Source organism: Macrobrachium nipponense, chromosome 23 (genome assembly GCF_015104395.2).
Source record: "Macrobrachium nipponense isolate FS-2020 chromosome 23, ASM1510439v2, whole genome shotgun sequence".
Lineage (NCBI taxonomy): Eukaryota > Metazoa > Arthropoda > Malacostraca > Decapoda > Palaemonidae > Macrobrachium > Macrobrachium nipponense.
The window spans coordinates 23794634-23822133 of record NC_061090.1 but is presented as its reverse complement, the minus strand read 5'-3'; the positions used below and the strand labels follow the sequence as shown (position 1 = coordinate 23822133).

The 27500-nt window shown below is 39.1% G+C and overlaps 2 protein-coding genes across 3 annotated transcripts in view; both read right to left on the bottom strand.

Annotated features, from left to right (window-relative positions):
- LOC135197290 (cytosol aminopeptidase-like) overlaps positions 1–21509 on the bottom strand; it is a 56606-nt gene extending 35097 nt beyond the window's left edge. The window contains exons 1-4 of the mRNA XM_064224427.1: positions 21453–21509; positions 19959–20070; positions 11421–11597; positions 11109–11280 (exon numbers count right to left, since the gene is read on the bottom strand). Of these exons, the coding sequence (XP_064080497.1) occupies positions 11109–11280; positions 11421–11597; positions 19959–20070; positions 21453–21509 (518 nt within the window). The remainder of the gene's footprint in view (positions 1–11108; positions 11281–11420; positions 11598–19958; positions 20071–21452) is intronic.
- Positions 11746–25963, bottom strand: LOC135199497 (E3 ubiquitin-protein ligase COP1-like). Of its 2 annotated transcripts, none has more exons than XM_064227593.1 (2): positions 16661–25963; positions 11746–16626 (listed from the first exon to the last, which is right to left on the bottom strand). In XM_064227593.1, the coding sequence occupies exon 1, from the start codon at positions 25831–25833 to the stop codon at positions 23878–23880; it is 1956 nt and encodes a 651-aa protein (XP_064083663.1). In that variant the 5' UTR covers positions 25834–25963; the 3' UTR covers positions 11746–16626; positions 16661–23877. The 2 variants fall into 2 exon arrangements, with proteins under 2 accessions (XP_064083663.1, XP_064083673.1); XM_064227603.1 differs by having other exon boundaries at positions 11746–21557; positions 21701–25963.
- Between the last annotated feature and the right edge of the window lie 1537 nt (positions 25964–27500).

Below are 27500 nucleotides of genomic sequence, written 5' to 3'. Positions count from 1 at the left end.
CGTTCTTTTCGTCAATAGAACGAATTAGTATTAGCCGAAGGAGATCCCAAGTGCGAACCGAGGATCGTAGAGAATCTCTCAAGCTTCCTATTCTCTTGGACACAAGACTTAAAAGACGTAGTCTACGCGTCTATTACCTGGAAGAGCCTCTAATCAATGAATGAGAGCTCCTCTGAATCTTGTCCAAAAGAGCTTATATGCTTACGCGATAAGATGTATTGAGATCTTTGTCAATGAGAACTAACCCATTAAGATACAAAGAGTATACATTTTTTGTCAATTATGTGTTATGCACTTGCTTGACATTACGTTTAATATCTCCCTAAGAAAGGAAGTTAATCCAGGAACTCGTTAAGTCTTCGTGATTTCCACAGAAATCGCGGAAGGGACAGGATTCCTCTTCAGATCTTGGGCTTACGGAAGGAAGATTGATGTTCTCCTTCCGCAGTCATTCCCGAACGCCGAATAGATGAGATTCTTATTAAGAAAACTCCCGTAGCTCTTGCCTCGTCATAATGAGGGAAGAGTATGAATGAAGGAGAGAGTCCACGCTAAGAGGAACTGCCTGTTACAGCTGTCCTCTGAATATTGGAGAAGGGCTTCTCTCAGTACCAGAATCATCCTGACAAAAGTGACGGCCGCCTGTGCGACATCTTGCGCCTTTGCCAGGAGAAGGCTGATCCTGTTAAAAACTAATAAGAGGAGCCTCGCGGCTGACCTCTCTCTCATAAGGCGATTCGGGATACCGAGGCGCCTGGTTGGCGCCTCGCACCTGGAAAGTTCATCTTGCCTGGAAGGCACCTCTCGCCTGGCTGACGCTTCTCGCCAAATAGGCTCTTCTAAATCTGAAGAAGATCACTCATCTTGAGGAGCTTGTTGTCTGCTTGAAAGCGGAGCACTCCCAGGTGGAGGAGGAAGATCAGACACACCTTCACGCTTCCTGGAAGATTGCGGATCAGCAGACAGGAACTCTGGCGCCTCGCGTCTGAAAGAAGGAACTCTGGCGCCTCGCGCCTGGCTGCTGGAACGCGGCTCGCCCCTCCGGTTGGCTCCTGGCTCCTGGCTGGTGCCTCGTGCCTGGCTGACACCTCGCTCCTGGCTGGCGCTCAGGGTTCTCTTAGTTTCTTTCAAAGTGGGAGTTTTCCAACTTCTTTCCAGAGAAGGCGATAGATCGTCCGAACTCCAGACATGTCCATTCTTTGTCTTTCTGGATGTAAGATGAAGAATCGGACGAAGAGACGCACTTTTTAAGGATGCCTTTGCAATGGCGATCCTTGGCAGTCTGGGATGCTCCAGATCCTGCCGAGGGGACGCCTGATTGGTGGGGATTCTCCGTAACCTCCGTAAGGCTTTCGACATTCCTTCTTCTCTGGGCCTGGGAGCTTGGAAGAGCGAGACAGAGCCGATCAGAATGCACCCTCCACTGCACTGGGAACACTATATTAACTTCTTACCTTTTTAAGAGCTCGCCTTTTGAGCTCCCTCCATTTATTCTTCAAATTTGCACAAGATGAATTTGTAGTTTCTGTGAGGTAAGAAGGTGATGAGGATGCAACAACTACTAGTACTGTTAATACTCTAACTGCTCGTTAGCATGAGACTTATTAAAGCTTCTAAAGGAAGCGTTTCTAGTCATATGCTTTTCTGACTTCCTTAAGTAGGAAGTTAGAGTGTTTATATTTCCTCAATCAAGTTTTAACACTTCTTACACGTATTAGTGAATAAATATTAATATTTCCCTTTATTGCAAAATACCAAATTTGTAACTAATTTGTATTTTTCATAACTAACAAACCTGAGGTCTTAACATTAGGATTTACTAGCGCCAAGCTGGAAACCGGTAGAATTAAAATTACACTTGTGAGATCCAGGGACTAATGGCATCTATACCAGGTCACGGGGGCATGTATACCCAGAATGCCCACGGCTACCTGTGACCCACCAGTTATATTTCTAACCCAGTTTAGACTGCTAGAGGGGTGGTTCGAGGTGGGCCTTTACCTGTTAAGACCTCAGGTTTGTTAGTTATGAAAAATACAAATTAGTTACAAATTTGGTATTTGTTCATATACGAAACAAACCTTCGGACTTAACATTAGGATAGACTTACTATTGGAGGGAGGTAAGTCTCTACAACTGACTGGGAGTTTGCCACCTTATCCATTTCCGAATATATAGGGAAATTCTAAGAGAATGGACAATGAACCTAGGACCAAAGTATAAGCGGATCTATTGGTTTTCCCCCACTGGGTGTAGATACCATTCTACTGTTAACTCTTGTCCCTTGCAACTGGATCCACCTTCACCCCTCTTTTCCCTATTATCCAGAGGGGTGTGTTGCTACTGAAAAGTATATCATCACCTAAGATAGCTTCACAGTATGGCTGACCACCTCACCTGCATCTAGTCCGTTCCAGCACATGACGGTACTCTCCTTCATATTGCCCCGTAGTTAAAGGAGTAAGGAAGAAAGTAGTAAAGAAAAAAGACCAGTCATCCCATTCATTCTACTTTCATACCTTCATCTCTAGACTAGACGCAAACTGACCCGCCAGGGGCACTGGATGAACTATATCACTTGTTGGGCCGCCACCACTGGACCCAAGGAAAAGGTGTCCAAGGATCTATGGGCAACATCTTTCAAATAAAATGAGGTGAAAGTTGTTTGGCGTTTCACACACCAGCTTTCAGAATTCTATCCACAGACATGTTCTTCTTAAATGCCAGGGAAGCACTCACGCCCTGATGTCATGAGCTCTAGCTCCCACCTGGCTATCTGACCCTCTGTCTTCTGCCGTATAAGCATCTCTGATCGTCTCCCTTAGCCAAAACGATATTGTATTCCTGGACACTTCCTTCTTGTTCCGTCCTGTACTTACGAACAACCTGCGCACCCCGGCCTGAGGTGCCTTGTTCTCTTAAGTACTCCCTTAGTGCCCTGACGGGGCACAGGAGCATCTCAGCTTTGTCGTTGTCTACAAAGTCTGCCAAGGAAGGTATGTAAAGGAGTCGAATCTACCGTCACTATCTTTGTTGGATGTTTTTGGTCTTGGCCACGAATTCGGGACAAACTCAAATACCATTGATCTCCAACCTCTCGAGTGTTTTGATGAGATATGAGAGGCCATGTAGCTTCCCCCACCCGTTTGGTTGAAGCCAGCCAGGGCCAATAAGAAGACTGTCTTCAGGGTCAGGCTGCTATCTGTGGACTGCCTTAGTGGTTCGTAGGGGGGTTTTGTCAGACTACTCAGTATCTTGGTCAGATCCCAATCTGGGGCTTTTGAGCTCCTTTGGTGGGCTTATGACTGGTTCAAAGCTCCTCATCAGCATGGCCAACTCCCATGAAGACGATATGTCCACTCCTTTCATTCGTAAGACTGAGGCTAGAGCCGCCCTGTACCTCTTCACCGCAGATACAGACATTATGTTTTTCTGTTCTGAGATATATCAGAAAGTCTGCTAACTGCTGAATAGTGGTACCGAGTGGAGACAAGTTCCCTCTACGACACCAATCACAGTATTGCTGACCACTTTCCTTGGTATACTGTCGCAGATGATTTTCTGATATTACCTGCCATCTGAGTGCTGCTTTCTGCGAAAACCCTCTGCGCTCGGGAGGAGATACTTGACAGTCTCCACCCGTGAAGCGATAGGGACTTCACCGACTGGTGGTACCTCTCCATGTGCGGCTGACACAGTAGGTTGCTCCATGGAGGTAACTCTCTTGGCACATCTACTAGGAGTTCCAGTAGGTCTGGAAACCACTCTGCTTTCGGCCATAACGGGGGCTACCAGGGTCATCTTGAGGTTCTGAGACTGCATTACCCTGTTCAGAACCTGACGGATTAGACAAAAATGGAGGAAATGCGTACACGTCCAGATTGTCCCAGGGGTGTTGTAGCACATCTTCTGCTACTGCCTCTGCGTCTGGGACTACTGAACAATACACTTCCAACTTTTTGTTGTACCTGGTTGCGAATAGGTCTATGATCAGGTCCTTCCCCACAACATGAGCATCCTGTCCACTACCTGTTGGTGGCAGGGACCACTCCGTTCCCAGAATCTGATCCCTGCGGCTCAACTTGTCGGCCACTATGTTTCTTTTTCCCGGAATAATACCTGCCCTTGATGTCTACCAGGTGGTCTCTATAGCCCACTGGTGAAGTTGAACTGTCATCACATGTAACTGCCGAGAAAAACTAGGCCTCCTTGCTTGTTTATATAAGCTACTATGTGTGTGTCTGACATCAATACCACTGAGTGTCCCTTTACTCTCTCCCTGAATTCCTGTAGAGCCAGAAAAGCTGCTTTCAACTCCAGCACGTTTATATGGAGTTCTCTGTCCTTGCAAACTCCATTTTGCTGACACCATCAACTCCTCCATATGGGCTCCCCAGCCTCTAGTGACGCATCCGAGAACAGCAAGAGGTCTGGGGAAGATTGTTGAAGGGGACACCCACTGTCAGATTGTCGTCGTTCACCCACCACAGCAAGTCTTTCTCACTTCTGCCGACAAGGGAATTTACTCGTACGGGTGATCTACTATTGATGACCAAAACTCCTTCATCCCTCCATTGTAGGGACCGAAGGTGTAGCCTTCCTTGTGGTACTAGCTTCTCCAGGGAGGTTAGGATTCCCAGCACCACCTGCCACTGTCTTGCTGGCTGTGTCTGTTTTCCCAGAAAGGCATTCACCACTTGTTTGCATTTCTCTATTCTTTGTCAGTCGGGAATACTTTGGCTTGTGTTGTGTCTATCACCATTCCCAGATATTCCAAACGTTGACTTGGATCCAACTGCGACTTCTCCTGATTTACCACCATACCTAGGCTGTGACAAAAGCTGCAGGAGGGCCGCCCTGTCCCTGAGTAATTTCTCCCTGGACTTTGCTATCACCAGCCAATCGTCCAGATATCTTATTAGCCAGATCCCCTGAGCATGCGCCCACGCCGACGAGGCGTGAACACTCTTGTAAAAACTTGAGGAGACGTTGTCAATCCGAAGCACAGGACCTTGAATTCGAAAGCTTTCCCTGCAAGACTGAAGCGGAGAAATTTCCTTGAAGACTGATGGACTGGTATCTGAAAGTATGCGTCCTTTAGATCGACTGTCAGCATAAAGTCTCCGATTCTGACTGCTTGCAGAACCGTTTTCGGATTTTTTTCGTTTCCATCTTGAAACTGGTTTTCCTTATGAACAGATTCAGCGTTGACCGGTCTATTACTGTCCTCCACTCCCCGTTGGCTTTGGGTACCAGGAAAATCCTGCTGTAGAAGCCTTTTGTCGGACTGCATACTTGTTGCACAGCTCCTTTTTCCATCATCTTCTTCACTTCGTCCTGAAGAATAGTGGCCTTCTGAGATTTGTGGGCATAAGTGACGTGGGGTAATGGTTGATCTGTCAGGGGCGGGGTTACCTCGAACGGGATCAAATACCCGATCCTGAGAACATCCACCACCCACTGCTCTGCCCCTAGTTCCTGCCACACCTTCCAGTGATTTGCCAGGCAACCCCCACTGGTGTGGCCGAGTGATGGAGGCGCCCATCCTATCTTCTTGAGCCTCTCCCTCTTCCCTATTGCCCCTTCCTCTGTTGTTTTTTATTGTGAAAGGGCCGATGAGTTAGCCTCTTGGGGAGAGGGTCTTTGTGACTCTATAAGGGATGCTATGTCTCACTGTCTTCTTTCGAGACATCTGCTGTTGTCTTCCCTCCAAAGGAGTAGTTTGACTGCTTAGACGTTTTCCTAACTGCCTGTTGCAACCAACCTATCGTTAGTGTCCATCCTTCTTCTATCTATTGCCTCTTCCAGTATGACCTCTGGCAACAGCAGTTGCGATTCCAAGATATCCCATTCCTCATTGCTAACAGGGAATCCAAATCCACATTGCGGCTTAGTCTAGCCAACGCTGCATCTCTCCTCATTAGCAGGATATTTGCCCAAACATTGGCACTTATGTTTGTCAGGTACGCAATCGCCTTGGAACCTGACTGTAGTAATCTAATGAACAATGGTTCATCCACTACTTTTTCTTGTTTGCTTCCGAGGATGCAATCTTCGCCACTGCTGTTGACCAAAGGTCTAACCAAGAAGCAGCCTGAAAGACAGAAGAAGCTGTTGCTTCTAACGTAGCAGCCTCTTGGTACGTCATCGAAGGGCACTCCATTTTAACCTGATCAAATGTTAATCCAGGCCTTAACCTTACAACATTAGGGTTCATTTGTCTAGACAGCAAAGGGACCTTCGTGTCGTATAATATTTCCTTTGCTTTATCATTGGAGGGGGAATAAATTTAAATGATCTATTAGATCTTAAGGAATTATCCCTCCCTGCAATCTTTGCGTTTACGTGTTGACAAGACCGATTCCGCATGACTCGAACAAGGCAATTCATACGACACCTTGGTATCCCTCTTTTAGTCCAATGCCATGTCAATTCCAGGCGGAAGGATACTGGCCGGTGTTTCTGTCTTCTCCGAAAGGTTATTGAATTGACGAATCAAATCAATCACCTCTGCATACGAGGCCAGAAACTCTTGGTTTCTCCTTCCTCCGGCTCTAGTGTACCATTCTCCGTCACAAGGGATGTTGTCTCGCCCCACTATCTTCTGACAGACGGCCCGGAATTCCACGGCCGCGGTCTCTTTGATCTTTGCTGGCCGCTGTTGGCTCGATCCCGGATAGTCAGCAGGGGAACGAGAACGTCTCACTCTTTCTCTGCTCACAGATCTAGAGCGAGAATCTCGTCTAGATCTCCAAGATGAAGGCTAAACCCTTAAGACAGATATAAGTTCGTCTCTTATTAGTATTGGCATCGTTTTCGAGCGTCGGCGAGCCCGGCCTCGACCTTCTATCCAGACGGACACTGCCTTCCACGAACGTATCCGTGTGGTTGCCAACTCTCTATTTCGTACTTTAATAGAGCCTTATCGTCCTTCGTACATATTTTTGAACGGCCTTACGGGCGAAAACTGGGACCTGCATTACATCCTCTGCTGCACCTTTCGCCGCCAACATCGATTTTACCAGAGGTATCGTAGTTTTTGCGATCCGAACTGGCAACTCCGCATCGGCCGCTAGCCCGCGGGCCGTCACCTCTCTCGCTTGTTCGGATTCTTGCGAACGGCTTCGTCTGCTAACCTTGTGCTTAATAGCCACTGACTTCCTGACCTTCCTGCTGACTTGGAAATGACAGTCTTGGTCCGAAGATGAGGAAGAATCGATTCTTCTCCTCTTAGCCCGAGGATCTGCCAGGAACTCCCGAATCCTCCTCCAACGCTTGACTGGTGCTCACCGTTGACGTTATCGGACTTAGCGATGACGCCCGAACTAGAGGAAGAAGAAGAAGAAGGCGAATCACACTTTTTCTTTTTGTCTCTCTTATTCATTCTCTTCTCTATATCCTGTAATTTCTGCATTACAGTTTGCATTGACGGGTCAGAAGGCGTATTAGCGTCTGGGTGCAGCGAAATAGGCCGAGAATCGGTCTGTGACGTCCATCACGCCCCTGCCATATCGGAGTGTGACGTATGCTGTGACGTCATCCCCTCTCGTAGGGATGAGACTGAGAGGTTTCTGCTGGCAACCGCACGTTTGCTGCCAAACTACCTCCCACGTTCTGCATCGCTGTAAACACTGAGTGTGATGGTGAAGCCGCGGCATTAATTCCCATCAAATTGCAAGCCCGGCGGGATGAGGAACATTCAGCGCTGCCGGACCCTGCCTGAACCGTGATGTCATATAATGCGCAAGCAGACCATCCAAGGTTTGGTACGCCTGGTAGGCCTAGCGCTGACCACGTACCATCTAACCTATGCGCTTGAGGAGCGAGGACCTGGAACAAAGATGGCGGATCTCCCCCTCTACTTGCTGGGAACAAAAGGAGAGTGCATATTATTCATAAGATTACCCAAGGCCCCTCCTGATGTTTCCGATACTGAACCGCTAGGAGAAACCAAAGGGGTATGAGACAAATCAAAAGCAGGTGGAGAAACATATGGAGCAGCCTGGTTTATTGCCGATACAAAAGAAGCCGGTAAAGGTTTGGTCATCCAAAGATGGTGTCACCAACCTTCCTTTTGTATTGGCTTTTCCCATAGAACTTCTTCCACTGTTCCACCGACCAACCGCGACAAACAGAACATGGATTAGTAACCGTACATACGTTTTCCCTGCACCTACTACACGTTGGATGAGGATCCGTCGACACCGAAGTTAGAAACCTAGAACATGGAAAGCCACTGACTCCTGGGCATTTCCTTTGTCTCCTCTTCGAAACGGTAGACAATCCTGATGTTGAGGCAAAATTCTCCATCATACCACGTATACACTCTTACCACACACTGATCACACTCTGTGAAAGAAAAGGTAATAGGAATGAAAATTAAAAAATGAAATGGATAAAGAACGGGCAAACTGAAAAACCGGCTTTAAATCAGATAGACAGTAACACGTCTTATCTTAAAGGCGGTAGGAAAATAACTGGCGGGTCACAGGTAGCCGTGGGCATTCTGGGTATACATGCCCTGTGACCTGGTATAGATGCCATTAGTCCCTGGATCTCACAAGTGTAATTTTAATTCTACCGGTTTCCAGCTTGGCGCTAGTAAATCCTAATGTTAAGACCTCAGGTTTGTTTCGTATATGAACAAATATGTGATTGTCTACCGAAAAATTCGGTAGTTTCACGTAAAATTTTCTTCGAAAATTCGAAGCCAAATTCATTAAAAAGTTAATAAAAGCGTATGCCAAACCAAAGACCCAGTACTTCCCTGTAAAAGACAGCCCAGAAGATCGATGGCGATGAAAAACGAAAATCAAGTCAGGAGGTACCAATAACGATGTTGACAGTACCGCGACAGAGAAAATCTGATTAGTAAACAGGAATGGTTCCTATTCCTGCCACCCAGCAGCAGGGCGGTAGATCACCAGACCTACCTGTAGCGTGTGCCGCGAAATTTGAATTTCTGTCGGGACGACGGAGTCTAAAGCTAAGTATATATCTGACAGGGAAGTTGAATGTACAAAATCATATGTTACACCACATACCTACAACTCATAATTACCTCAAATTGCAATTTAGGTGAGAAGAATTAAGTCAAGCACCCAAGAGCTGGTTGGTTTTTAACTCTATGATTAATTTTAAAAAACTCCTGGGACCAAGATGGCTTCAAAAGAAAACAGGGAGTCGAAGTCGTGAGACAGCAACTCTGATTATTTGAAACTATACCAAACCATATTTACATCATATCCAGTGATTCCTTGATCATCCATACTACTCCAAATACTATACCTTTACCAGTGTGAATGAAAGTGTACCATGTGGATGGATGTGTGGAGGAAAATTCCAACCGTCTAGAAGGGAGTGCTAAATATACCTCTGCCATGTCATTGTGGCCATGGTAATTGGCTCAGTGAGTATGTTGGTTGCTGACTGGCTTACTGCTGAGGAAGGGGGGAGACGATACAGAGATGATTAGTATGTTTTTAAATTAGTATCCTTATGATACCAGAATGTATGATGCGCACTTTACTGTTCCTAGAAAATGGCCCCCTTACATATATTAACAAAACTACTGTAATGTGAGTCTAGGGGACATGTAGGTAGGGCTGTACCTTCACACTTAAGATTGTGCATTACCATTTAACAATAATGGTAATCTGGTTGTTGCATTAATTTTTTGTTACACTTAGTCATTCAAGAGCATTCATTATACATACATTTCATTCAATACAAAAACTTCCCATGTCTCGTGTTTGATGAGATACTTTATCATGAATTCATAAGTCTGCGATGAAGATTCACGAGGGACAATTTGCTTGCTAAGGTGTAGTATGTATCGGTTGTTTTGCATATAATATACACTTATTAACATGAATAATTCTGATTCCTATTGATTCTATAAAATTTATTTGTTAGTGTATGTTTTCACAGGCTAGTCTATGACCTCTTAAGTGGAAATAAGTGAAGGTTACAACAAAAGTTGCATCACACTAATGCTTTTTATCAGACTGGAAATGTTAATGTTAGGGTATTCCTTCCACCAAAGAGTAATCCTGGATGTGACTACCGTAGCAGAGATAGCACTCACCCACCCAATTACCTAATAAGAGAGAGCTTTAGCTGCATCTTCTGAAGAGCCTCTATCTCTGAGAGATGGCTTGGTAACCTCAACAAGTAAAAGTTCTACATCTGGTTCTTATGGAATCAGTAATTGTGAGGTTTATTGAAGCCTCTCCCATAAAGGGAAACCTCCAGGGGAGGTCAAACCATTCTTGCTATGGACAAACTGATGTTAGTAATCACTGTCAAATCCTTGGATCTTGGGACGTTGTGTAATACTGCGATGGTAAGGCCAAACGGACTGATCAGATAAAAAAAGTGCTTTCAACATGGTATGGACATTGGCATGCAAAACGGAGGAAAAGCACAGACTTCCAGGCTATCAAAAATCTTAAGACAGTTTCTACACAGTAGGATTCTAGTTTGCTCTTATCTTTCAATAGTGTCAAATGACAACACATTACTTTTTTTCAGCTATCTCAAAAAACAATCTTGAGTCATAAATGGAATCTCAAACAGTTGAAAAACAAGATACTGTACTGGGAAAGGAAACAAAAATTTTGGACGAACACCCCTTTTTACGCTATCTACTGTACATTTTGAGTTTACTAAATGTGACAACCAAAACTAACACCTGTTACAACCTAACAGGCCATACTTTAACACAACTACCAAGCTGTGGTGGTTGTTTATCTAGCATTAAATATTAAATACCAACATTTAAACTAACAGTAAAAGTTTCAGAGCAGAGGATAAAAAAAAAAAAATGTAGTCAGACGAGCAGGAAATAACAACCAAACTCCATATGAGAACAATGGCATACTGTAAAGAAAGAATCGTGTCTCTTTCCTCGAAACTGGTGAAACGGCATTTAAAATCCCATGAAATGTTCTCTTCTATGGCTACCTTTTCTCAAACCTTCACATTTTCTTTAAAGCAGGAAATTCGTGTTATAAAATAATCACTGCACACAATGATCATCCCTTGGAGCATTTTAAAATATTAACTATTAAACTACTCTGAAATACATTACTGCATAATATACAAACCCTTCTTCACTTTCATCCCAACACTGTAATGTTGGAACTGGCCTTTTTTTACTTTTGAGATCTTGATATCTAAATACAGACAGACTTGAACCTTCTGCTGCGGCCTCAGCATCATCGCATGGATCTACTAAAATTTTATCAACACTGGCCTCCTGCAGTGATCGACAGCCAGCTGTAAAATAAAATTGAATGAAAACTGAGCTATTGCAAACTTTAAAATTTCCACATTCTCCAACATACAGTATGCTTTCAATAAATACAAAATACAAAAGCAGTACTATTAATAAGTCTTAGTTTTCCAAATGAACTTACCAGCCACTGCTGTTCTCACTGTTTCCTTGGTTTCATCAAATTCCTCATTAGGATCTGAACTCTTTCCCTTCTCTCCCAAGCCAACCACTGCTACAACAGGGTACTTTTCTGATACTCCATACAAAACCCGGCTCTTGCCACTTTTCAAGGGACCACCACTTTGAAAGAGATGAAAATTGGGAAGTTAATATTATTACATCTCATCTGAAATCTTAACTACCTTCATTCACTTAAAAGGTAATATGACAACACAAATCAATAAAACCTGAAGTGCATTCTCTGAACTTACACACAGGCTCACATAAAGGAAAATAAAACAAAACCATAAATGAACAACTTTATTCTAACCAAAGATCTAATTCTATACATAAGCAGAGTTACAGCGATGAAAAAATTAAAATATCGAACGAATATATATCCCTGAAACACATCTCAAAACTATACCATAAATAAGCATTAGTTGAGGCTTGTCTCTTGTAATGCAGACCTAAAAGTACAGTACTACAATACACAAAAGCACTATAAACTATATAACAACTTTCAGTAACATGAACAAATAATTACCGCATGCCCCAAGTACCACTCTCTATACGTATAGTTACATTAACTAATATTTGACCTGCAACCAAGTACAGTTACAATACAGTACCTACTTGGTAATCTACATCATACAAAAAATTTCATATCACTGAAAACATTATAAATCTACTATTTGACACTTTATCATATAAAACAGGATGTTTATAAACATTAACACTTACCAGTACACCTTGACACTTGACACACTGTACAAGAACACAGTTTAGTTTATCAGTAAAACATGATATTGCCAAAAGCAATATCTCATAAAAACATTATGATCACCTTTACTTTGCCACCTATATTTACTAAAAGACAGATTAGATTTATTACACTGGCTATAAAAATTATCATCATTATTATTATTATAATAATTATCATAATTATTAATGTTAAGAAATTCAGTCTCGTGATGAACAAATTGTTAAAAAATCCACAATTATACTATATTAAAATATATTTCTATGTAAAAAACAAAGACTTTCGAACACCTGAATGGTTTTCCTCATCAGTGTAGGCATTAAAATGTCTACATTGATGAGGCACACCATTCAGGTGTTCGAAAGTCTTTGTTTTTTACATAGAAATATATTTTAATATATAATTGTGGATTTTTTAACATTATTATTATTATTATTATTGTTACAATTATTACAGTTGTTTAACCAGCCCACTGATTTGAAGTTCTTAATTTTAAAAGGGCTGGCCAGATTGGTTTGTGCAGACAAACCTCCAACATTCCTCAAAAAACTCTGTTTTTGTACTGATGAGTATTGGCAGTGCAAAACCTAAGATTATCTTACTGTAATATATGCTCTATGCCAAAGTGGTTGGAAAATAAATTTCACACAACAATGAACTTTGGAAATATAAAACTCTGCTAATACTTCTGTTAAACTGAAGCAAGTGCAAATGAAACTATCCAAATTTCATTAAATCCACAACAATGTATGCTATAATGCATAAAATACAGTATACAGCATGCATATTTAGGTCTTGAACGCACACTTTTTTGCTAAACAGTTATACGTATACATTAAATATATACAGTGAAACTGACAAGCTAGCATGATGACACAATACCTTATACTATATAAATACAATGTTGTGCATAAGCAGTATTTGCTGCATACACACACTTAACACCTAGGCAAAAACTATTCTTGTTAAAAATTGAGCCTATACGTATGTATACATGTATGTGAGTTTGCTTGATACTAATCCATCCATGGTAGTACCATTAAGCTTCTGAACTTGATAAATTTACTGATGGGCAGTCATTCTAAATGAACCACAGGCAATCCCAAGGAATGTTGGCCTAATTGTTGTATTAATAAAACTTCATATACAAATTTAAAAGTTCTCCCCAAGAATTTTCAAAGTCAAAACATTTACTCCATATTTTGATAAAATCTGACACCAACAAAAAATCAAACTTACGGTTGAGATACAGGGTTTACCGAGATGATGAAATCTAGACATATAAAGCTTTACTCACACGAGAGAGCAAGAAAATGGTATACAAAGTAAAGTGAACCATTTTTTTTTCCAATCAAGTGAGGAATACTGGCTGCTTCTGCATACCGCAGCCCACTTCGAGGATTGGCTGTCCAAATTTCCATGAAGATAACTCAGGAATTCAAAAGTTAACATCCTTTACGATAAACTTTCACTGAGGACCTTTTAAAAATGCTAATTAACACAAAACTAGCCTTTCTTAATTTACTTTTTTACTGTCCAGACCAAAAGAGCAGGTAACTAAACTAGCCAAGGACTAGCAGTAACCGAATTAAAGTAAAACTTAAGCCAAATCAGGTGATGCCTCACTCTCTTGAAACATGGGAGAATATTAGGGTCAAGGAAAAAGAAACCAAAAGAGGGGAGTTCCAAAGCTTGGTCCTGAAAGAAAAGAAAGTCACCATACCACAAAAGGGACTATCATTGTGGTGGTAGAGTAACAAAATCATCCAGCACTTCTGTCTCAAAACTCCAGCCAACGGAGCCTTATTCCTACATTCTTTACAGATGATCCCTTGCATTTTGTTTCCTTCTCTTTTACCCAAAAGCATGACCATTGTGAAAGTCATTCACACACCAGTTTTTCTAGTAATCCAATACAATTCAGAAATTTATCAAGAATCATTAGGCAAACAGGCAAAATACCAGCAGTCTCTTAAGAAACAATTTCAGACGCCGGTAAAAGAATTTCAAACCTTACTCTAAGAAAGCTCAGATATAACCATTGTTACCTTTTTCATTTTCAGAAATGCCACACAAACTGCCAGGAGAACAGCTTTAATGACTGATAAAACCAAAGAAATTTAAAAACTTTTGATTTTTTCACTCCTATGAGGTCAAGTTTGCATTCCAGATTTAACCATTCAACTAATGCATTCATATATAATTCATATTTAAAACTTAAGTGAGTGATGTATTTATATAATACATCACTATTGTTTTGCATCTGATAGGTCAAGAAATGCTAAGATAGTTTATTTCTTGGTATCACAATCCCAAAGAATTTTCTTGGAGTCCATCATCTCAATCTTTAAAGGCATGAGACTCAAGAACCTAAAGCTTTCACAACCACAAATTGGCAGCTGTAGAAGCCTGAAAACAAAGGATGAACTTCTCTTACTACCAAAAACAGAGCTCAAACTCTGCCAGTAACAGAGAAAGAAATGGAGTTGTCACTAAGAAAGAAGAGCAATAACCCTTTTACAGGACATCTACCTTCATGACCCATCAAGCCTACCAGGCCTTGAATAAGTCAACCCTAAACTTTGCAACTACTCTGGCGTGACAACTATGGTATTCTTCATTTTGATAATTCAGTAAAAAACAAATAAATAAAAACTGGCTTCCAACCTGAGAAGGTCTGAATGGAGTGTACCTCTATTATCTTCATTCCCCTTACAAAGGAATCCCAGACTTGCGAATAAAAGAAATGCTCTCATTTAAACATGAGGATACCATGTACTTCAGTCTATGTATTACAAGATTTATTTTAATATGCAAGATAGGAACCAGTAGTTTTGCTAGATTTAGCAGATTTCAAATTCCTGGTATAACCAAAATACCAGACTTTCTGTAAACAGCTGAAGATATGAAGTACTACATGGAACCCCTTACAGTAAGACTTACAGAATTCAAAACTATTTTAAAGTAATTCACCCAGACCACTAATCATGAAATGGAGAGATGCTGTTATGAAAGTTACCACAAGCTCTGTTTAACTGGTGAATTCTGTTAGTTTAACTGGAAATTTATAAAATAACTCCTGACATCTTAGGGACCTTGCCAAGCACATACATACATATATACACAAAGCATAAACACAATATGTCTGTTTGCACTGCCTAATACAGATAGTATACACACACACTACATATACACATACAAGCACAAAAATACCACACCAAAAGTACTGCATCTTAATAAAAAAATATTCAGCTTTTATCAATCACGACATTTCAAGGTACGTACTTATCCTAATAACATCATTTTTCTTCATGAAAAAATAATAGAATACAGTTCAAGTTCAATATGAACACAAGCACTTATTCTTTGCACTGTTGGTAAAATTCATGTTACTTCTTTTTGCTTCAGCTATGTCATGATGTTTTTTGAAGGCAAAATCCTCATCAGAGATCAAGAGAGAGAGAAGCTGGCAGATAAAAACAAAAAACTTTAGTGCATAATGTGCTCCACATGTCATGAAAGACATTATTATTCCTATATCATACATGACATGATGCCCATATATATGATGTTACATTCAAACCAATAAAATGAACGAGAAACAGTGCAAAGCAATTCTGCAATATGCATAATGATACATCAAGAGCACTAGTTAACATTCTATATCTTGTAAACATTCTTTAGAGCTGCTATCATAACCTAGCAGATTTAAAAAACTTAAAAACCAAATGGAAAACTTTAGTACAAAATTTAGGGTAAGTACCCAAAGTCCAAACAATTTGTTTGCACAGGTTTGAAGTAATTACAATTATTAAAGGTTAATCGGCAGTTAACGCTAAAGACAATAAAACAGTTGACTATTTTTTAGGCACTATTAAGAAACTGCTTTTGGAGAGGAATAGTAGGCAACATTACAAAATTGTTTATGGATTAAATTTGCTTCTATCAATGCATCACTTGGTAAAAGCTGTATATGCAGAAAACCTAGTTACATCAACTGATCTACATTATGAAATCCATTACCAATCTTTTGAAACTTTCAATAAAACTTAAGTCACCAGAAAATACTTCAGATTCTGTGCCCCTATTCTTACATTTTCTACTCTGAACAGGACAAGACACTAGCTCTTTTCATTTCTAAAAATTAATTTGGAGATAGTATTTTTTATTTGGAAAGAATTTGGAAAAAATAATAATTTCCATGATACACCTTCTACAACCAATAATCTCTTGGAAAAATCAGCAGTTCCTCAAGGTAACAAATTTCTAATTTTCTTGAATATCTTGTTCTTTATCACAGCTATCTGTATTTTCCTCATAAATATATCCAAGTACACATCTTTCAATTCTTGGGGCACCCTAATGAATAATCTGGATGCAAATTGAATAGTAATAAACATCTATTAATTGTTCGTGGTAAAATGATCTATTGAATTTTTCCTATTATACTGTAAAATGACAATTCATTCTCTTCCCTCTTATGAAGTGGAGATTATCTGATATTCTAAGCAATCAGCAATCAATGAAGAGATTTTTATGAGGCATAAGAACTAAGTACATATTTGGTGAAAAGTAAACTGTACCAAACACTGAGTGATTACTTAATGGTACACAGCCGAAAGACCACTGTATATACAAATACAGTACGATGTGAATGATCTTGGGAAAATCAAATCTGACACTAGTATATACTACTATAACACTGCTATGATCACATCTACAAGAAGTTGAACTGCATAATGTCATAATGTCTTGAACGTTTCTGGTATTTCATTCCTCTACAAAACATCCAAAGTATATAAATAATTTAATTTATTTTCTAAATACTTACCACTCCATTGTGCTGAATAGCTTTTACTATCGCTGGCGTGAAAGTAAAAGCTTTATAATGGAGAGGCAAGATTCGTTTAAAAAATTATACTTACAATACAATGCTTCTCAAGTTATGCTCATTATCTAAGAACATCATCCTTTAGGATTTCTAAAAGCTTAAAATGTGACTGTATTAAAAGATATCTCTGGTTTATTCCGAAGATATGAAATAAGATAACTTAAGAATGATGAGTCATACTTCACTGTATCTGTCAGTAAATAATTTTAAACATTCTATGTTAATCTTTAATCATATATATGAAAAGTAATGTAACAAAACTGGTAGGCTGGATACATTCTGAACAATTTACGATCATTATGATGTATATGTAACCCCATGAATATCAAAAAGGACTTTCAAACTTATCATAATCTTTAGTTTTATGGCAGAAATATTTTCAATAAATGACATTTTTATAATAAATTAAAGTTATATATATATATATACACTTACCAAGTAATTACACAGCTAAGTTTCTAACTTCTGCAGAACCTAAAAATTGAAATTCACAGTAGCAAGTCTTTTCGTTTGTGTCGTAGACAATGCTCTGCCCACTTTTTGGGGAAGGACGTGTACAAAACAGCTGCATAGCTCAATTTGTTTATGCACTGAGCCCATAAGAGGGGAGAAGGGAGGGCTTTGATTCTGTAATTAATTAGTAAGTATATATATGTAAGTATATATAATAAAACCTAATTTTTATAAAAATGCCATTTTTATATAAGTAACTTACCAAGTATCTATATAGCTAAATCCCACATTGAAAGGCAGTGGGATGAATGAACATAGTGAAAATCCCTACATTTGTAAGTTAATAATCAAGAACTGGGATGAAAACCTGAGTACTTGTGAAAGTGCTTTGATGTACCCTTACCTGTTGAGAGAGCTGCTGCAAGAAGATAGTGCCCCTGGTTGGCACTCATCTTAACTGTAGTGACGTGACTATATGGCCATTGGGTGCCTCAACTTAGTGGGGGCGATGTAGCAAAGTAGTACGTATTCTGAATGATAAAAAGTGCATACAAGTTATGTAGCTCAAGTTGTCCATTGGCTACAAAGCCATAAAGGAGTGCCCTTGCCCTGGGCACAGTACCATAAAAACAAACAACCAGACAAATTTTGCTGGTCATTTGTTACGGGCTCTGAAACAGAAAGAGGATTCTCCCTCAATGGAAAGGAGTATCCTTCTCTTAACCCTTTAACGCCGATTGGAAGTATTAAACGTCGATATAAATTGTCTGTTGGGTGCCGATTGGATGTATGGTACGTCGATATAAAAGTCTTTTTAAAAATTCATGGAAAAATACTTATAGGCCTACTAGGCAAAAACTTTTGAATCACATGCCTTGGGGGATGCTGTAGGCTCACGGATCAAGGCGTTGTTTTGTTTACAATTGTTACTCAGGCGCGCAAGCGCGAATTTCTTTCTTCTCGCACTAAAAAGTATCAGCGACACATCTCTGAAATTATTTCGTCACTTTGACATAATTTTTGCACCATTTTATATTAGCCGTTACATGGAGTATTATTTATGAAAATGTGCGCAATTTCATGTAGAATACAACAACAAAAAATAACTCATGGTTGTAGCTTTTATCCGTTTTGAAATATTTTTATATAAATAACGATGTGCCAAAATTTCAACCTTCGGTCAACTTTGACTACCGAAATGGTTGAAAAACACAATTATAAGCTAAAACTCTTATATTCAAGTAATATTCAATCATTTACCTTCATTTTGCAATAAATTGGAAGTCTCTAGCACAATATTTCGATTTATGGTGAATTTATGAAAAAACTTTTTCCTTACATCCGCACAATAACTCTTCCGAAAAAATCATAAATTTTTTCGTCCGATTGTCGTAATGTTTGCACCATTTTAAATTAGCCGTTACATAAAGTTTTATATATAGAAATGTGTGCAATTTCATGTAGAATACAACTAAAAACAACCCATGGTTGTAGCTTTTATCAGTTTTGAAATATTTTCATATAATACCGATAAGTGCCAAAATTTCAACCTTCGGTCAATTTGACTTGACCGAAATGGTCGAAAAACGCAATTGTAAGCTAAAACTCGTAATGTTTGCACCATTTTAAATTAGCCGTTACATAAAGCTTTATATATGAAAATGCGCGCAATTTCATGTATAATACAACAAAAAACAACCTATGGTTGTAGCTTTTTTCAGTTTTGAAATATTTTCATATAAATAACGATAAATAGAAAAAATTCATTCTTCGGTCAACTTTAACTCTCCGAAATGATCGAAAACTGCAATTGTAAGCTACAACACTTACAGTCTAGTAATATTCAATCAATTACCTTTACTTTGCAACAAACGGGAAGTCTCTAGCACAATATTTCGATTTATGGTGAATTTTTGAAAACAGCTTTTTTTTCATGTCGGCGTGTTACGAATTCAGGCATCATTTTGTGATAATATTTTCTCTGTGTGCCTTGATTGTTTTACAATGTGTTGTATACCAAAATGATCGCAATTTAGTGTACAATACAACGGAAAAAAATTAACTCGTTAGCTTTAACCGTTTTGCTCACAGCACGATTTGTATACAATTATATATGAAATTTTTTTTTGCGCTGTCATATATCACAATATTTATATATGATAATGATATTTTTTTTAATTTCTGATGGTTGCATACTAAACTTCAGGCAATGACAAAAAAGGAGCCAAAAATGAACTCTTAATCTTGAAAACTAAGCGTGCTGTGATTTTTTGAAAAAAACATTTTTTCTGCTTCAGCGCTCAATCGCGAACGCCGCCGGCATACGGGAGACGATTTTTAAAATACCACTTCGGCATTTAAGGGTTAATACCAGTGACACCCACTGATCAACGCCTTTGGCTTCCCATTCTCACCAAAAATGGGAGAACCTTGCTCGCACTGGGACACGGAGGACAGTGCTTTCACTTCTGAGAGAGATTTCTTGTAGAGGTTCTTTTGGCAGGGCATGTCAATCGCTCTTTTACCCTGAAAGGGATGTAGTTGTAGGTGATGCTGACTTCCCTTGGAAGGTCAATGAATCCTTAGGGTGCTTGGCTGACTGCACCAACAAATCCTGGATGGATTTTTTCTGAAGTTATGACGCTATCTCTTGCACAGTAAAGATTGAGGGAACAAGTGGTTGCGATCTAGGGAGGAAAACAGAAGTGCAGACTTCTGTGAGACAGTCACTCCTTTAGAGGTGAATGAACACCAAAGTGTCCCCTTCTTGAGTATTCCATTCGCAAACAATGAGGCCAATTCCATAGAGCCATCCCTAATGGCTTTATCAACACAAGAGAGGGCACCCAACCAATCTGCTGACAGTTCTTCTGAAAGGTCTACACAGTCCTCTATTTTCTCAGCCAGCGCCCAAATTGTCCAACCTAAAAACTGAGAACTTTAAAAGTCCAGAAGATATTCTTCACAAAGTGGTCTACTTCTGTGGCCAAGAACATAATTTTATCCGAGGAAAAGACCAAGCATCTTGATGAAGGCTAAATTAAGCATGAAAAGTCCTCCTGGGAAGAGGCAGCTATCCCCAGGGAAGATACTTCTCCAGTAGCGTAAGAATTATATCTCATGCTCACTAAACATGAGGGAGTGTAGGACACCTTACCTTGCTCTCTCGTCAGAGCCAAATGTCAACTTTCCACAAGGCTTTTCTAGAGGAAGAGGGCAACACCATTTTGGGAAGCTTGGAAGATTCCATCTGCTGATTCCTCATATGAAAAAACCAAAAGCAGGAGAAGCCTGAGTTGCCGGAGTGAAAAAGGACAGGAACACTACTAAGAAATATCTTAGCAAGCTAGCAAAAGGTCTAGCAGGTGGTTGAACAAAGAACTCTTCATTCGAGGAGATTACAAAAAGACCAAAGTTGGTAGGGTTCTCAGTAGCTGAAGAATTCTTCTTGAGCAAGCCCATAATATTGTCTAAAAGCCATTGAATGGGATCCAAGGAAGAGCCATGAGGCATAGTGGACAATGTTGGTAAAGAATAAGACAAATCTGGGCACTCGATGCTTGAGCAGCACATTCCAGTTGGTGCCAGATAAGTCGGGGCTGGTGTCTGGCACTTAGGAGCTGGCAGTGGGCACTTAATAGATGGGCACTGGGGGTTCTATTGTTGCTGCAAACTGTGGATGGGTGGTAGGAATCCAAAGAGCGCTTAGAAGCCAAATGAGAGCACCTCTTGGCAGTAAAGGAGTGCTTAGGAGACAACAAATAATGTTCTGGAGAAGTGTGTTCTGGACTTCCCAAAAACTTCATAAAGATAAAGGACTGCATTCCATATCTTTGCTACGTTTGCAGGGTCCGTAACTCACTTCTTCAAAGAGCGTGAACCTTCATAATAGTGCCTTTGGCACCTACTGTCCACTTCTGAACTCGAAGATTCAGAGGAAACATCATGCACTGGTTCTCAGACATCTTTCCAATGGCTGTTCGCCAACTCCTGGGACTGTACAACAGGGTCAGCTGAGGAGGCGCCTACCCGTGGGAAAACCCCACCGACTTTCCTTGAACTACTAGTAAGCTTCCTCCCTAGTGCATGGGAGTCTGACAGGGACCTTTGTTTAGCAGCGTCAGCAGGACATATAAGACACCACCTCCACAAACACTGCACTCGCACTAACAATAACACTAGGAACATTATATTTGTCCATAAGGACTTTCACTGAGGCACTTTGTTCCATAGTATATTTATTATGAGCCCAAACTTCTGAACTACATGTGCTTCAAGGCTGGCAATGGCATTGGGTTAAGAAACATGAGGGCCTGGCAAGGGAGACATTGGAATAGTCGGAGGACTGGTTGGGGGAAAAAGGCTGAAAAGGTGGATGACAGAACAGATGCATCGACCAAGTCCGATTTAGCAGAACTCTGCATGGTAGATACATTCGTAGCCTCAGCTCTAAAAGCTGCCTTCCCTTTCCTGTCACGTTCTTATCCAATTGTGCCTTAAGGGTCTTTCATTTTCCCTGATCCCAGTCCTTACATTCTTGACATGTCAAAATAACTGAACAGGTCTGTCCCTTATAATTGGTGCAAATTGTATGAGTCATGACACTTTAGTCATACTAGTCTTGCAGCTTTCCTGGAAAACCTAATACTAGAACTACTAGTGTCAGACACAATCACGAGTAGTCAACATCAAGAAGTCACAATAAAGTCTAGTCTAAGCTATTTAAAATTACAAGGAGGCTACCAAAAAATAACCTAGTACATCACCGAACAGAGACACCAAGGGACCATCTAGTAATCAATTCCAAAAGAAAGCTGCTTAGGATGGCTGAATGTTCAGTCGTTGACTGGCAGAAACAAATTGAGCTATTCAGTTGTGGTGTATCCAGCCTTCCCCGAAAGTAGACGAGGCATTGTCTCCTACACGGGGAAAAAAAAAAGTGCTATTGCGAATTTCAATTTTTTGCGAATTTCAATTTTAAGCTGCCATGCGAGTTAGAAACTTGGTTATGTAATTACCTGGTAAGTTACTTATACAAAATTTCACATTAATAAAATATCATAATCTCGTTAAATACCAAATAAGCAATTTTCATTGCATCATATAACCATTCATAACATTAGTAAAGCCTTGATAATATTTTTGTATAAATGGAAAAAAAAATAAAATGCACCTGTGGATAAATAACATCTTCATTCACCTCAAATTATCATAATTTAAAAGTGGCAAAAACTATGTACCGATGTCAATGTACAGCACAATGATGATGGTATATTGTACACTACTATACTATATGGTAAATTCCCAAGCAAAATTTCCCATATTTTTTCAACAAGCCTCTATAAAAGTCAAGGCTTGAAAAATGGAAACAAAAACATTCAGTACAAATCACAATTAAACAAAGGGAAAAGAAATAGAATTACACTTTCTTCAAACTTTGCACAGACACTCTGGTCTTCAGATACCATATAAAATATAATAAAACATCTGTTAAATATCTATTTATATATATGTATCAATGATAGAATGCAATTTATTAATATTCTCAATCAATAGGTATAAAGTATTTCCCTATTCACTAAAAAGGTAAACTAAATTCCAGCATCTTCCTTCTCTACAGCCCCAACAAAAATAAGTAATTTCTGAATATAACATAAAACTACACTTGCATTTTCTATAACACTTGGACAATCTATGTTTTATATTTTGAAGGAAAAAAAAAGAGAAAAAAAAAGAGGGACTTGAAGAATTATGTAATGAACTACAAGCAATTTAAATAATATCTATACTTTGGATATAAAAAAGGCAGTTACTGTACTGCAGTTTCTTTTGGACTGAAAAACTTTTCCAAATAGCCTCAAATCCCACAGTTTATGCAACACGTATCTTTCAGCTCTATTCCTTTCAAAGAACAATTTCTGAATATCTAGGCAAAGACAGAAAAAAAGACTGAAAGCCCTAAACTTTATACATATTAAAAAATCATTACCAGAAGAATTATGCGAGAACTATGTTTCTAAGAAAACATACTTCACATATCAATATGCTTCTGAAACTGAAAATAAGATTAAGAACCCTGGACTTATGACAAATATTTCCTTCTGAACTGATCATAATCATATCTGAATGGTCACTAAACACTACATACCTTTGTTAACCTAATGATAAAAGTAAATCATACTAGTTACAACTACAGCAAAATATCAAAAAACCTTCTTTCAGTTATCACACTAGAGTGGCATATATTATGTAGTGGTCAGTCAAGTCCAAACCAGAACTTTAGTATAACAAAATAACACAATCATAATCTTTTAACGAAATATGTTAAAAATACTACACCATTTGCAAAATTTTGATTATCCCTTTACTATTTCCAGCTGCAATAATGTTTGAACCTTTCCTCCAACAGACAGCTGAGACAAATAATGAAGACTCTTCTTCATTTTGCTCAGGATCAAGAACCCATTTCCTCTGATCAAACTTGAGGCTAAACAGCTCCTTGGAAAGCCCTTTGTAATAAACATAGAGGGAGTTATTTTCAGAGCCACAAGCCACATACTCACCGTCTGTCGCTAACCCAACAAAGTTCTTTTCGTTTGTGTGTCCTTGAAGTGATCGCACACAGTGGGATTTATTTACATTCCAGATTTTCAACTGACTGTCTGTTGAAGCCGACACAATGTCCTCACTTGACACAAACTTAACATAAGACACTGCTTTCCGGTGACCCTTGAACACTTTAATAGCTTCCTTCATGTTTCTCAGATCATAGTAATGAACACAATGATCAGCTGACCCAAAAGCCAAGTGATACCTACTGGATGGATTAAATTGGACACAGCACACATTAGCTTTAGCTTCCAAGGATGTTAGGGATCTTTCCCTGTCTAAAGACCACAATTTTACTTTATGATCATCACTGCCTGACGCTATAAGTTTCGTATCCATTTTATTAAAATCGACACTCCAGCACCTTTTCTCATGTTCTGGGAACACATGAAGTCTCTGATGCGTAAAAGCATCCCAAACAGTCACAGTGCCATCATAATCACTACTGGCTAACATGTTCTTCATATAACTGCTCCAACTGACACAACTAATCTTAGACTGACACACCATTTCTGAACATGGATAATGTAAATCCACTGTGTCCCTTATCACTGTCCCATAATCATAGATGCGTATTTTTTTAGTCAATCCTGCAACAGCAAAAAACTCACTGTCTTTATCAAATTCTATACTAGAAGCAATGTTACTGGACTGATGAAACATATCACAGTTATAATTTATAGTAGCTAATGGTCGCATGGCACTGTACTGGGTGAACTTACTAATGCACTCACCAAATTCCTCTAGACCATTTCCTTCATCCTCACCCACACCAGCATCACTAAAACCTGGAACACGCATACTGAAATAACGGTCCACTAACTCATCAAAATGGAGATGCATGCGCTTCCTTTTAGAGTCTAAGGTTGAACTTTCAGGAAAATTTTGTTGAAATAAGGGTACATTGAAACCTTCCTCCACTTTGGCAAGTGCCTGATTATCCCTAGTTCCATTGGATGTCCTTGGGCAATCTTCATCAAGAATCTCTTTCAAGAAGACTCCGTGAGAATTTGGAACATTACTGCCACAATTGTTCATGTTTCCACTGTAAGGTGTCATATTTTCTAGGGTTGTCTGTACACCCGACATGTCCCGGTTTATCAGTTTCAGTTCCCTGCTGATAGTTGCCAACTGTTCCTCCTTATGTTTACGCAACTCAGCAAGAAAATCTTTCATCAAATCATACTTGTTTCTCAGTGATGTTGCTTCCAGTTGGTCCTTCTTTTCTTGCAAAATAGATATAATCTGGGATATATCACTTAACCCAAAGAAAGAGGAGTCAAAACTTAAATAATTTCTTAACTCACTAAGTGCTGCACTTTTATTTCTTTTTGCAAAAGCCACTTGTAGGTCAGAAATACGTCTCTGTTTCAGTATCTGCTGGTTCACAGTATGGTTAGGAAATATATGATCTACACTGTCAACACCAAAGTTACACTTTGGACACCGTTTACTTGATTCAATGCTGCGCACGAGACACGCACGGCAAAATGTGTGACCACATTTTGTCATGTGTGCCTCTGAAATCAAGTCCAAGCAAACAGGACATAAGTAATCAGAGTTTATTTCCTCATCAGTGGACTCTATACCATTAACTACTGGAGGATGAGGGCGCTTTCCACCCCGCCCTGGTACACGCAGGTTAGACCCATCTAAGCGCGTCGTTTCGCCAGATGCCATATTGCTAGGTTAACCAAGGCTGCAATCTACGATTAATCCATCGCTGTCCCACCCCTGTCTCCAACAACTCGTCCAATACACACACAACCTAGACGTGAGTAACCTGAAAGATATTGTATATGTTAAATTCAACTCTATTAATACAGTAAATTTAACACTCACTAAAATAATTTCCCAATGAGAGACTTACAAGATTTCAAGAAAAGATAGATAGTCAACTGAAATTACTGATACAGTATCTTTCAGGTCGTCACTTCACTCCAAAATTAAATGCAGTATGTAATTGCACATTACTAAGCAAAGTATTTGGCAAAACTTGTAAAAGAAGGCTGACAATTTGGTTAAATTACATCATATGAAGTTTTTTACCTATAAGACTTACAACAGAAATTAACTGGAATACTTAAAACATTTCTTTTACTACAAACATCTCAATAGCTTCTTATCTTAAATTCTGTGGAAATAAAAGTTAAATGATTAGGCACTACATAATTGTTACTTCACTGTCCTTCTCTTGTTTCAAAGTACTAACTTACAATTTTCTCTCTACTGTACCTCAAAATCTGTTAGCAACAAACTACATGCCATATCTGCTTTTATTGTCAAGGTGTAAAGTATAAACTGTTGATGGCTTCCTTTGTACTTACGGTTTGCCATGAAATGTTATGTACAAATTATTATACTCTTCAATGAAGACAAACCTTCTAGATAAAGTTTGTGTTAAGTATTCCTATGGTAACAATTTTTCTTTTTTTAAATATTCAGCAGGTGTTATTTTGAAAAGGATTTAAGTGGGTAAAGCCTTGGGGTTCAGATTGTTTCACTAACATAATATCTAATGTTAAAAAAGGGTTTTAACATTGGCACCACTATCAATGCAGACTAAGTATACTATAATGCTATACTAAAATTCTTTCATTTAAAACCAACCAGTGAAAAATAAACTGACATCTTTGAGTACTGGAGTTGGAGGGAATAATAACCTCTGCTCAGTCAGGCAAAGTTGGTCAGCACAGTATATATGCTGACTGGCTTAATATGAATATCCTCTAGAATATCTTGTACTAATTCTGCAGAGGTTGGAGGAAAGGAAATAGGTAATAGTCATGCTACTTTGGTGTGGTCGTAAGATTTTTTCTACACTTTATGCATTACATTTTGCAATATGGAACATACTTTAGACAAAAAATAACAACATAACTGGTTATAACAAAATCTGTATCTACTTACAAGCACTTACTGGCAATAAACAGGAGACAATAAGAAAAAAGAATAAAGTATTGAAAGATAAAAGGAATGAATATAAATAGGGAAAAATTATTAAAATAAAACATTGAAATATAAAAGAAATTAATATCAACAGGGAAAAATGATTACACAACCACAAACTTGTATAACATTAGCAAAGATCAACTGTACCTACATGAACACAAACAAAATTATTTGAACAAAATATGGAATACATCAGCAATGAAAATGAATTTTACAAATTTTAAATTATCATAAAAACTAAAAAGAATGCACACTTGGCAATATAATCAAAGAAATCAAGGAAAATACATTTAAAGAAGCTGGGAAAAAATTGAAATAAAAACAATGTTCAGAAACGAAAACATTTGCACAATTTCGTACAAATTAAGACATAATAAAAAACAATATAAGAAGTG

Excerpts from the sequence above, each read along its gene's own strand:
- LOC135199497 (XM_064227593.1), bottom strand. The coding sequence starts at position 25,833 with ATGGCATCTGGCGAAACGACGCGCTTAGATGGGTCTAACCTGCGTGTA.